The sequence below is a fragment of the Eubalaena glacialis genome, chromosome 3, assembly GCF_028564815.1.
Source record: "Eubalaena glacialis isolate mEubGla1 chromosome 3, mEubGla1.1.hap2.+ XY, whole genome shotgun sequence".
In the NCBI taxonomy this organism is placed as follows: domain Eukaryota; kingdom Metazoa; phylum Chordata; class Mammalia; order Artiodactyla; family Balaenidae; genus Eubalaena; species Eubalaena glacialis.
The window spans coordinates 188,744,178-188,756,347 of NC_083718.1; the positions used below are offsets into that span (position 1 = coordinate 188,744,178).

The 12,170-nt window shown below is 39.6% G+C and overlaps 1 protein-coding gene across 6 annotated transcripts in view; it reads left to right on the forward strand.

Moving 5' to 3' along the window:
• RERE (arginine-glutamic acid dipeptide repeats) overlaps positions 1-12,170 on the forward strand; it is a 419,070-nt gene that overhangs the window by 258,540 nt on the left and 148,360 nt on the right. For all 6 annotated transcript variants that reach the window (XM_061185024.1, XM_061185027.1, XM_061185028.1 and 3 more), the window contains one exon: positions 91-195. In XM_061185024.1, coding sequence (XP_061041007.1) covers positions 91-195 — 105 coding nt within the window. The remainder of the gene's footprint in view (positions 1-90; positions 196-12,170) is intronic.

The window sequence follows — 12,170 nt, forward strand, 5'->3', positions numbered from 1 at the left end:
TATCTTCCACCACCTCTGCTTTTCTAGTAGTATTATGTTTTGCAAGGCCGTTGAGGACATTACTAACATTTTTTGTTCGTTTATTTTCAGAGGGAAGTGTAACATCTCCCATTTTTCTGACATATTTGCTGCTAGAGAGTTTAAAGCCCGAGTGGATTCATTTTTCTACATACTAGGCTACAACCCTGAGACGAGGTAAGTGAGTCACTGGGTCCCACTCCCTGAGAACTTTGGCTTTTCTCACGTGTGAGTGTGTGTGTGCCCGCGCGCGTGCGTGGGTGTGTCTGTGTACACTTCTGGGCATATACTGATAAGATGAAAAAAAAGACACAAAGTCCTGTAGTAAGCCTCTTTGGGAGGAGTTGTACTTAATGTCTTTGGTGTCTTTAGCAGCTTATTGTTTGCTCTTTTTTTTGTTGTTGTTAAGAAAAGGAAAAGTAAGACAATTTGGGTTTGGAGAGGGCAAGATAAAGACAGATGTTTAGTTGGTGTGTGTTTTGAACTTACTATGAATTGTACCCTCATGCCCATTCAGTCAAGCCTTCCATACCTTATTGAAAACACCTAGGACGTTATGGAAAGTTCGTTGATTAGTAATAATCAACAGCATATTAATAAAGAGCATAGTAATATTTCAAAAGCATCTTATATTGTGAAATGTTTATATTACATATGCATTTATTAACTGCCTGGTCATGTCTTCCTGTTGCCCAAGTGAAGTGTTGGACACTCAGAGTTGGATTTCTGTCTGGATACACAGTAGTCTGTTATTTCAGTGATGCCGTATTTATTTAACTATTTGATAGATGGCTGTCATATTGCACAAGTTAGATTGTTTCAGGGAATTGACCAAATAGCTTTTGAGTTTTAAATGTTTAGCTCTTGGGTTCATAATAGCCAAGCAGATTTACTTTTCACTAGTTTTGGTTATACACCTGTTTTTGCTGAATGTTCATTTAAAGTGATATGTAACTTATCTGTGTAAGCTGGAGACTCGCACAGGTTCTTGTCTCATTTTTTATTGTATGTTACTGGTAGTCATTCAGAGTGATACTTCCCATCGGTTTTGTTTTAAACTGTGGGTTAGGCATGCGACAGAGGACTATATTATTATTTATCTTACCTGAGAAAGCAACACAGAGACATGCCTGTAGCAGCGTGTTTACAGGATCTGCATCCTGAAGCACTTCTTTAGTGCTTTGACCTTAGTCCCATTTGTTCATTTCTGCAGCTCTGTTCCCCGTGTCCAGCTTGTGCTTGGCATAGTGGAAGTGCTTGGGGGTTGTTGGATGAATTGAAGTGAACAGATATTTGAATGTCTACTTATTAGTGATAAGTTTGTGGCAGGTCTCAAACTTCTCACAAAGTGAGTGTGAAAATTTGCAGTGATAAAGCCAGTGTGGCCCAAGCTCACTGGCTTCACCATGAGCACTACTTTCTACCTCTGAAGTTCGGGGTTTGGTGCACACTTCCCATAGCTGCCCAAATTATCAAAACTGTGTATGTGATTTAACAGAGTATAGAAAACTGTGTTTTCTCCACCTGGCTTATGCACAGCCCAGTCCTTCGAATGTTTGGGGTGCATGCCCTTGCAGAACTTACCTCTGTTTCTGTCTTTGTTGCAGGTCTGTGGGGGATGGGGCAGTGTGATGAGCTGGTCCCCCTCACTTTGGATGAGTGAGACTAGCATGTAGCTGTGGCTGTGTGGTGCTGTGTGCTGTGTGCTGACTCTTAGTGCCCGGAGTCATCTGGGGAGGAGTGTCAGACCGTCCTAATAATCCTGTGAGATGGCGCGTGGATCAGTAAGACCACTGGAAGTTAATGGTGACTCTGTGACTCCAGACTTGGATGACTGTTCCCCTCCCCTTAAGTAACGTGTGAACTCTAAGTGAGCAGTTAAAACTGAAGTTTAAGATGGAGTTATTTCTCTTAGCAAATTTTCTGATAGTAGTTAAAAGTTGACTTATGTAATTTTCCATAATTTTTTTTAGCATCTTAGCTGGCACTGAATGATTGGGGTTTTTTTTCCTCTTACATTTATCACAGATCCTTTTAAAACCCCAATATCTGGCTACCTCCCCCCCCCCCCCCCACCTACTTGGTTATTATATTTCTGAATATTGTGCCTTATCAGGGACCTGGTTGTCCAGGACTTTTTGGTTTTGATGGTGTTACCTTGCGTGCTAGTGGGGAAAAGACTTTTATGAATTCTTTGGTCCATTGCCTTTAAAATTTGGAGAGGTGGATTTCTTGCCGTCGGCATAGAATTGCTTCGGTGTTATTAGGTATAAATTTATATTTCATTAATTATTTTTTTCTACTCAGAGTACTGATCATTAATATAAGTAAAGCATCCACAATAATACAGGTTCATAATCTCTTACTTTCAATTCTGAAATCTGAAAGCTCTGAGGATCAAAAAATTTTTATGCTAAGTTGGGTGCTGAAATTCATTTGACCCTGAGGTCAAACTTGACCTGAACTGATGTGAGACTTTTTATATTCTTTATTCAGTTCACTCTGTGTGGATTTGCACAGCTTTTACTACCAAGGTACCGATGTGATAGAATAGGGATTATTGCTCAGACGCTGCTGTGGCATTACCTGGTATATTCCCTGTAGTACCTTCTAAATCCAAAAATTTCTGAATTCTGAAAATCTTCTGGTCCTAAGGATCTTAGCTTAGGGGTTGTGACGCTGTGTTCCTGCTACCCATGACATTTAAGGAACAAAACTTGGGCAAAAAATGTGGGGGCAGATGTTTCTAGCTTCAGGTAGAATTCAGGCTACAGGGGCTGGCAGGTGAGAGAGGGCTTTGAACCTTTGGTAATTGGGCTCTGCTTTGGGAATTTGTTTTGACATTTCTGCACTCAGGGAGTGTTCACTGCTGCTCAATAAATAAGATTCACTCCAAATTTACTTCTGCAGTCAGCATACTCTGAACATAATGTCATCATGTTCTCATTTTCTTTGAAGGGTGTGATCCAAAATCTAGTGAGAAACTTTAAATAAAGTCAATAAATTTCAGCTCAGAGGTCTTAGTACATAAAGCCAGTAGTCCTTATACATGAATTTGACCAAAACACCAGCATCCTTGGTTGAACTAAAGTAGGTTGGTTCAAAACAATAAATAAATTAAAGTAGGTTGGTTCTAGCTTATAAAAAGAGCTGGGCATAGAGACCGGTTACATCCATCCTTTTATTCTCCTTGTTGCTTTTTTATTTGTCTAGTACCTCATGGCCATTTAATCTGACTGCTTGGTCCTTTTGTTAAGACCAACAGCGTGGAAAGATCTCCCCCTGTGGACCCAGGCAGCCTGGGTTCTGATTCTGTGCTCCCACTTCATCTTTGTGTCCATGCGTAAAGGTTGTACTTCCTGGACTGTGTTTTCCTCTTTAATAAAAATGGGGAAAACAAAAACAGGGTAGCTTTTGTAAACTGTCATGCTTTTTTGTTGCTTTTCGGGAATTGCAAAAATAATTATAAATTTTCTTTTGAAGAAGAGATTGAGAAGTATCTTTTTTTTTTTTAAACTCTGTAAAATGTTAAATCCAAAAGCAAAACATGAACTACTTCCCAAGATGTCTTGATTCTACCAGGTAGATCATTAACCATCTGGTTGATTTTGCTGACATGTGGAAGTCTGAGCACTGGGGATTCTTGCCTCTGCTTGGAATATTAATTATAAAATTCTTTGACTGTATACAGTTGCTAAAAATGTAGGGTAAATTTCTTCATTGACCATGATGAAACTGGCTCAACAATTAAAATAAATACGTGAGTAGTGTTGATGGGAAATAATACATTTCTACAGTCAGAATATTTTATTGAAAATTTGAGAACCAAAATTGAAAAAAAAGTTTGGGCTTTTTATAGCAAAGAAGCTTGTCCTCTTTGTAGCGTGGAGGGTTTATTGAGTTTTTGGTTGTCCTTTCCCTCATCTTCCCATCCCTCCACCTCCGCAGGTTCGGCCTATTAGGCAGTGCCTTTTTTATTGTGCTTTGACCTTTTCTGAGTCTATACCTTTCATTTCTTAGAAAAGTTCTCCTTACCTTTCTGCCTCAGGCCAGTGAGTTAGGAGGGGAAGGAAGTAATAGTGAATGGAGTCCCAGTAAGAACAAGTTTGCAGAGTGGCTACTTGAGAGGAGGTGCCTTTATTTTTAAATTATTAAGAGTGAATTTTCCCAGGAACCAGTCCCTTTGTTTCCCCTTGCTAAATAAGAGTTCCTTGGGTCCCTAATGGGCGCAGTGGTTAAGAATCCGCCTGCCAAGGCAGGGGACACGGGCTTGAGCCCTGGTCCAGGAAGATCCCACATGCTGTGGAGAAGCCAAGCCCGTGGGCCACAACTACTGAGCCCGCAAGCCACAACTACTGAAGCCCGCGCGCCTAGAGCCCGTGCTCCACAACAAGAGAAGCCACTGCAATGAGAAACCCGTACACTGCAATGAAGAGTAGCTCCCGCTCGCCGCAACTAGAGAAAGCCTGCGTGCAGCAACGAAGACCCAACGTGGCCAAAAAAATAAATAAAATAAATTAAAATGTAGTATTTTGTGTATAGGTGGTCACGGAGCAATCCCGCTCTCTAATACTAGTTTTATATAAGCGTCAGTGGTCTCATCAGAGGCTTGGTCTGCAGCATGAAAAATCTGATTATATTCTTGGTTCTTTGCTTCTTGAACATGAGCCTTCTCTTGTTAATCAGGTGGAAAACAAGTTGAGGGCCCAGATGTGATCTTCTATCTTACCCAGGAGAGAATGTCCCTGGTCACCTGTGATCACCTGCATTCACCTGTGCCCTCTCCGCTTTTCTTCTTCCAGGAAGCAGGTTGTTTTTTTTTTTAAAGCAATATTGAGGCTTAAGTATTATTATCCTTCTATTTAGAAGTAATCATAAACCGAGGCACTTGCAAGAATTTATGTATATAATCTCCCCCATGACAGTGGCAATAATGTTACTAATAATAGCTATAGTTAGTGAGCACTGGGCACCTGGCACTGTGCTGAGTGTTTTACTTGTATGATTCATCTTCTTTTACTTTGTTTTGAAACAGTCTTGACCATACAGAACAGTTGCAAGTACACTAGAAGATCTTTGCTTAACTGAACCATTTGAAAATAAGTTGTCACCATGAGGCTATATCACCCTCTAATACTTTGTGTATTTCCTGTGAACAAGGGCATTTTTCTTGCATAATCACAATATAGCCTTCAAAATCAGGAAATTACCAAGTAAATATTATTGCCCTGGAATTCTCAGACCCCACTCAAGTTTTATAACAAAAGGCTATAGCAGGGCTTCCCCGGTGGCGCAGTGGTTGAGAATCTGCCTGCCAATGCAGGGGACACGGGTTCGAGCCCTGGTCTGGGAAGATCCCACATGCCGCGGAGCAACTAGGCCCGTGAGCCACAATTACTGAGCCTGCGCGTCTGGAGCTTGTGCTCTGCAACAAGAGAGGCCGCGATAGTGAGAGGCCCGCGCACCGCGATGAGGAGTGACCCCCGCTTGCCACAACTAGAGAAAGCCCTCGCACGGAAACGAAGACCCAACACAGCCAAAAATAAATAAATAAATAAATAAAAATTAAAAAAAAAAAAAAAGCTATAGCAAAAGGAATCCAGTTCAGCATTATGTATTTGGTTGTCATGTGTGTGTTTAGTCTTATTCAATCTGGAAAAGTTTCTCAGTCTTTCCTTCACTTCATGACGTTGGTACTTTGGAAGATTATATAGGCTAATTATTTTGTAGACTGTCCCTCAGTTTGCATTTACGATGTTTCCTTATCATTGCATTTATATCGTATATCTTTGACAGGGACAATACAAAAGTCATGTGTTCTTTTTCCTACATCCGTTAGGTGCTACACAATTCTAGTTTGTCCCACTGCTGGTAATGTTCACTGTGATACATTGAAAAAGGTGGTGTCTGCCAGGCTTTGCAATTGTACAATTTCTCTTTTTCCTTTTATAATTTTTTTTAGAAATCGGGTTATGGTTGCTTTACAATGCTGTGTTAGTCTCTGCTGTACAACAGAGTGAATCAGCTATATATATATATGAATCTCCTCCCTCTTGGACACCCCCCCCCCCCCCATCTAGGTCACCACAGAGCACTGAGCTGAGCTCCCTGTGCTATACGGCAGGTTCCCACCAGCTATCCGTTTTACACCTGGTCGTGCACATACGCCACTCCCAGTCTCCCAGTTCATCGCCCCACCCCCACCCGTGTCCACACGTCCCTTAATGACCATTCTGTAGGCGGTTGCTTTGAGACCCTGTAGATGCCTTCTTCCTCATCAAACTTCGAATTATTCATGTATCTATGGCAGGGTGGACTAATGGCTGCCAATTTTATCCAGTTGTTTATAATCTGTTACTACCATTTTGAGGTCAGATTGTGCCAGATTTTGGAGAATGATACTTAGGAACCCAGATCTGGTGCTCGGTGTGCTCATTACTTTGTGTCACTGTTCTCAGGCCTTCTGCGTGAACAGAGCTTGGGGGCTGAGGGGAAGGGAGGTAATGCACGCTTTTACATCTACTTCCATATCTGTGTGTATGTGTATCCATGAGTTCATAGCAAATTTTCCAACTCTAATCCAATAATACAAGGTTCCTGCAAGTTTTTTTCCCTTTTCCCTTATTTGTAATTCTCACCTTTAACAGTAGAAAACCTCATCTCATTGTCCTTAATATCTTTACTTCCAATTTCCTATCCCAGACTCTGCTCTCTCCCACACATGGATGGGTTTTGACATCTTAAGCTGTATTTTTAGTAGGTTTATCTGTTGATGTTTCTTAGTGCCCACCTCAAGGAATCAAATTTGTGACATCATCTGTTCAAGACGTATGCGATAACAGCTACTACTACCATGAAGTGAATGCTTACTCTGTCCTAGATTGTTTAATTTTTTAATTCCCGTAAAAGCTCATTGAGGTTGGTATTATCTTTATTTTATAAATGAGGAAAAGGAAAATCGATATTATATTAAATAACTGCCTAAGGTTAGTAAACAGGAAATCCCAACCCTGTTTGACTGAAAACCTTGTGCTCTTAACTTCTATGATTTCATCGTAGATTGATTCATATACAACATATTTTCTTCTGGCTGTGTTAGAAGATAACTTTTAGTCTTTCTAATGAAGAAAAAAACACGTGCTTACCAGAAAATAACTTGACAAATTCAAAAATTAAAGAAGCAAACTGTTATAATAATTCTATAACCATATTTGTGTTTTTCCTTGAATATACATCCTTGTGCACCTGTATAGGTATATGTGTATGTTTTAAGATTATAATTAAAATATTGTTTATACATAATGTACAAATAATCACACATTCCTCTGCTCGTTCATCTTCTTCTGTTTTGAACATAGCACCATGTCATTAAACGTTTTACAAACATTTGTAATGAGCACCCTGTATACACCATCATATGGATGTCCCAGAATTTATCTGTTCTCATATTATTGAACATCTATGGGTTTTCCATTATTTAAATAACATGGTCAAATAACATCGTGACCATCTTTTTTCAACATAGATATTTATACTTCAGCTGTAAAGTGACAATCTAGATCTCCCTTATTTCAGTTAATTTGGATTTGAGACATTTCAAAATTCACTTCTGTTTTAGTGAAGTCAACTTTTCTACTCCTCACAGCTCATTGTCTTTGTATAGCTTTTGGGGGCGAGAAGCTAGAGCTGGATACGAACATTTTCTTGTTCACTTTTCCTCTGTCATCACATTTGCACTCTCAGAACATTTACCTGTGATGGCAAGTATTGGAGACAGTTGAGATGAGAGTACGTGTATATTTGGAAACACAGCTGACTGAAGATGAAAGAACTTTAGTAAAATAGGACCAAAACCAGATTTGATAATTCCAAAAACCATTTGCCAATAAACATATAAAAATACTGAATAAAATACAACAAATCTTTTAAATGCAGAGCTGAACTCGCAAGAATTAAGAGAAACTGAAAAGTTCAGCAGCCTGCGGTGAGAGGGGTCGGGCCATTTGCTCGTCTTCTTCACACGGCATCTTTGGTTTTAACACCCACCAGGTACAGGAGATGGGGTCCTGATCTCAAGGGTTTAGGGAGTTGGAGCTGAGAGCCTGTATAAAGTTAGGATCATCGAGGCCTATTCTTTTGGTGGAAGGGTGAACTAGGTAACATATCTGGAACTAGAAGAAAATGACAGGGATACCTGTCTGGGTTTGGGACTCCAGACCAAAAAAAGAAGAGGAGGAATAGAAGGAGAACTCCCCTTATAACTCATAACTTTGGGCCTTGCCCCCAAGACAATTGGGGCTTGAATTTGCACTCTTGAAAAATACGAGAGGTACTTCCCTGGTGGCGCAGTGGTTAAGAATCCACCCGCCAATGCAGGGGACACAGGTTCGAGCCCTGGTCTGGGAAGATCCCACATGCCGCGGAGCAACTAAGCGCATGCGCCACAACTACTGAGCCTGCGCGCCACAACTACTGAAGCCCATGTGCCTAGAGACCGTGCTCCGCAACCGGAGAAGCCACCGCAGTGAGAAGCCTGAGCACCGCAATGAAGAGTAGCCCCCGCTCGCCACAACTAGAGAAAGCCCGCGCGCAGCATCGAAGACCCGATGCAGTCAAAAACAAGCAAACAAACAAAGAAATAAATTATTATATATAAAAAAAGAAAAATACAAGAACTCCAGGATGAGAAGATAATATAAAAAGTGGTCTCGTGCCAGTGAGCTGCCCTGGACAGCTGACAGAAACATGTACAATTTTGGAGGAAGGACACACCCTCATTCAAGAACCTGTAGGGTATATACAGATAAAATATCTTTGAATGCTGAGCACACCGTCAAAAATTACAAAATGTTGGAGGAAACTATGTGTCTTCAACTTGAATCAGATAAAATAAATGGTAAGATACACATTTAAGAACTTCAGTGCTAGAACTATCAGAAAGAGACGATATAATAGGCTTGAACAAAATAGAACTTTCATTTCTCTCTCATATAAGCAGAGTTTCAAAGGAAGCAATCCTAGGCTGGTATTGGGCTCTGCAGATACCAGGGGCCACCTCTGTACGCTTAACTTCAGCCGTGACCTTGTGCTCAAGGAGGTGATGGAATGGTAGCCATAACATCCAGTTTGAAGGCTGGAAGAAAGAGGAAGTGGGTAAAAAAAAATACCTTCTCCCTTTAAAGGCAGTTTTCATAATTTGTACAGGACATTTCCTTTTCTTCTCATTAGAACAAAAAGAAAAAAACCAGACTGACGCTTTACAGGTGAATTCTACCACCGTTCTAGAAAACAGAGAAAGAAGGTATAGGTTCCCCAAATTATTTTATGAGGCAAGTAAAACCTTTATTCCAAAACCAGATTGAAAAGTAAGATTTATAGGTCAGTTTTACTTACGAACATGCATGTAAAATGTTTAAATAAAATATTGGGAAATGGAATCTGGCGAAGCATTAAAAATATACTTGTTCAAGTTGGGTTTATAGAATACATGAATGGTTTAATAGTAATTTATCTGTTAACATATTTTACCATTTTTTTACATATTGAAGAAGAAAGTATATACAGTCATCTTGATGTAGAAAAAGCACTTGATAAAATTCAACATCCATTCAGTACTTGCGGGGTGGGGGCTTCTTAGCAAGTTAACTGTAGAGTGCATCTTCCTTATTTTACAGAATACTTACTGAACACCTGCAGCAAACACCGTACTTAAAGGCAGAGTGTTGGAAATACTCTCTCTAAAATCAGAGACAATAGAAAGATTCCCATGACCATTAAGACATGAAAATATATGAGGATCGGGAATGAAGAAATGAACCTTTATTAAAGATGGTGCAATAATTTTTACCATAGAAAATCTGAGAAAATATGTGAACAAATGGTTAGAACTGGTAAGATAAATCAGCATGCTTGCTGGATATAAGATCAATATAAATATAAAGCTCAGTTCCATTTTCACACACCAGGGACAATTTCAAAATAAAATTTAAACAAGCTGTTTCTGAAACCTTTTCACTCGAAGGGAAGTTAGTACTAATTAAAAGTCAAATAGAATATCTTTTTTCCAGTGAGTGTTTTTCTCTAGAGTTTCCTGAATGTTAACTTTTTATTGCTAGTTTTGTTTTATAACTTTTTAAAAAAAATTATTTATTTTATTTATTTATTTTTGGCTGCGTTGGGTCTTCATTGCTGCGCGGGGGCTACTCTTCATTGCGGTGCACGGGCTTCTTATTGCAGTGGCTTCTCTTGTTGCGGAGCATGGGCTCTAGGCACGCATGCTTCAGTAGTTGTGGCTCGCGGGCTCTAGAGCGCAGGCTCAGTAGTTGTGGCACACGGGCTGTAGAGCACAGGCTCAGTAGTTGTGGTGCATGGGCTTAGTTGCTCCGCGGCATGTGGGATCTTCCCGGACCAGGGCTCGAACCTGTGTCCCCTGCATTGGCAGACGGATTCTTAACCACTGCGCCACCAGGGAAGCCCTGTTATAACTTCTTGTTAGTAAATAAAACATTTTTCTATTTCTGGAGAGTAGAAAACACTTCAAAATTAAATCCAGGAAATTTCTATGTTGCAGCTCTTACTTTACCTTTGATAAACATAAATTTTCTGCTCACTAAACATTAAGTATTATAATGGCAGAGTGATTATTCAGTCGGTTTTTATGTAATAAACCTTTATAATTTTAGAAAGAATCTATTAGTATAATATATGCATTTCACCTGCTCAGCTCCCCTTTAATGTATTTAGAAGTTTTAATCCTTCACTTGTTGTTCACTAGGGAATTAATTGGAGGAGAGAGGGAGGTCTAGAATCCAGAGGCAATGTAGATATACCGGGATCACCGGACTTCGGGGGAGACCTAGCAGTAGGCCTCAGAAGGAAGCACTAGGGCAACCCACGTGCAAGTTGCATGCATATCCCTGCCGGCAGCCAGATGACAAGTTAGGGCAATATGGTGGCAGGAATGAGGTCCAGGCAGGTTGTTCAGTAAGGAAACATCTAGTGTTCAAGACAACCAGTGGAAAAAATAAGTCCTGGGTCTTGGAGGCTTGTAAGTACTGAGTAAAGTTCCAAGGTGTCCTCAGCTCAAGACAAGGATTGGTCAGGGGAAACAGAGCCCGTTTCTAGAATTGAAATGTATGGTTAAAAGTGGCACACTGGCTCACTTAATTTTCAGGTTTTAGGGCTCCTTGATTTTCTCTGATGAGGAGGAGGGCTGATCGCATATTCTGAGGTTGGATTGAATTTAGAGCTAGCTGGGTCTTAAGTGGGTTCAGTTTGGGGATTAGAGCACTATGGAAGCAGGTGGGCAGGCAGGTCACTCATTGCCACTGGTGTGTCTAGTCTCCAGATTCCATGAAGATTGATGATTGAAGGCTAGTATAAATATTTTTTGTTTTATATATTGAAAAATTTTTAGTTTGGAATTTCATGTACATAACTTAGAAAAGAGTTGTAAGGTTAGTACATAGAACTCTCGTGTATCTTTCACCCATTTCACCAATTGTTAACATTTTGCCGTATTTGCTTTGTTATTTTATTTGCATTGATTTTAGTTTATGTAGTAGTATTATCTTTTAAACCTTATTACAGATTTGCTTTATTATCTCTGTTTTTGCCCATTATTTTCTGTGTTTGCCATCTTTGCTTAATTATCCTCTCTATAGTATTTTCCTTTCCTGAACCATTTAGGAATGAATTGCAGATATCAAGCTTCTTCTCTCCTAAATATTTAAATGTCCAAGAACAAGGACATTCTCTTACATAACCATAGTATGGTTATCAAAATCAGGAGAGTTAACATCGATGTAATACCATGTAGTCTAATACAGTCCACACTCACGTTTTGCCAGTTTTTCTAATATTGACCTTCATAGTAATTCCCCCCTATGATCATGCATTGGTGTTTAGTTGTTGTATCGCTTTCATATCCTTCGCCTCTCTTTGTTTTCATAATATGTTTCTAACCCTTTTTTTGTTTTTTTTCCCCATGATATTGACATTTTTGAAGAGTATATTTTCAAATATTATTCAGTTTGGTTTGTTTGATGTTTCCTCATGATTAGATTTAGCTTATGTAATTCTTTTATGTATAAATTATGTGTAAGTGATATTATGCTCTTCTTGGTGCATCAGATTTTTTTTTGAAGTACAAA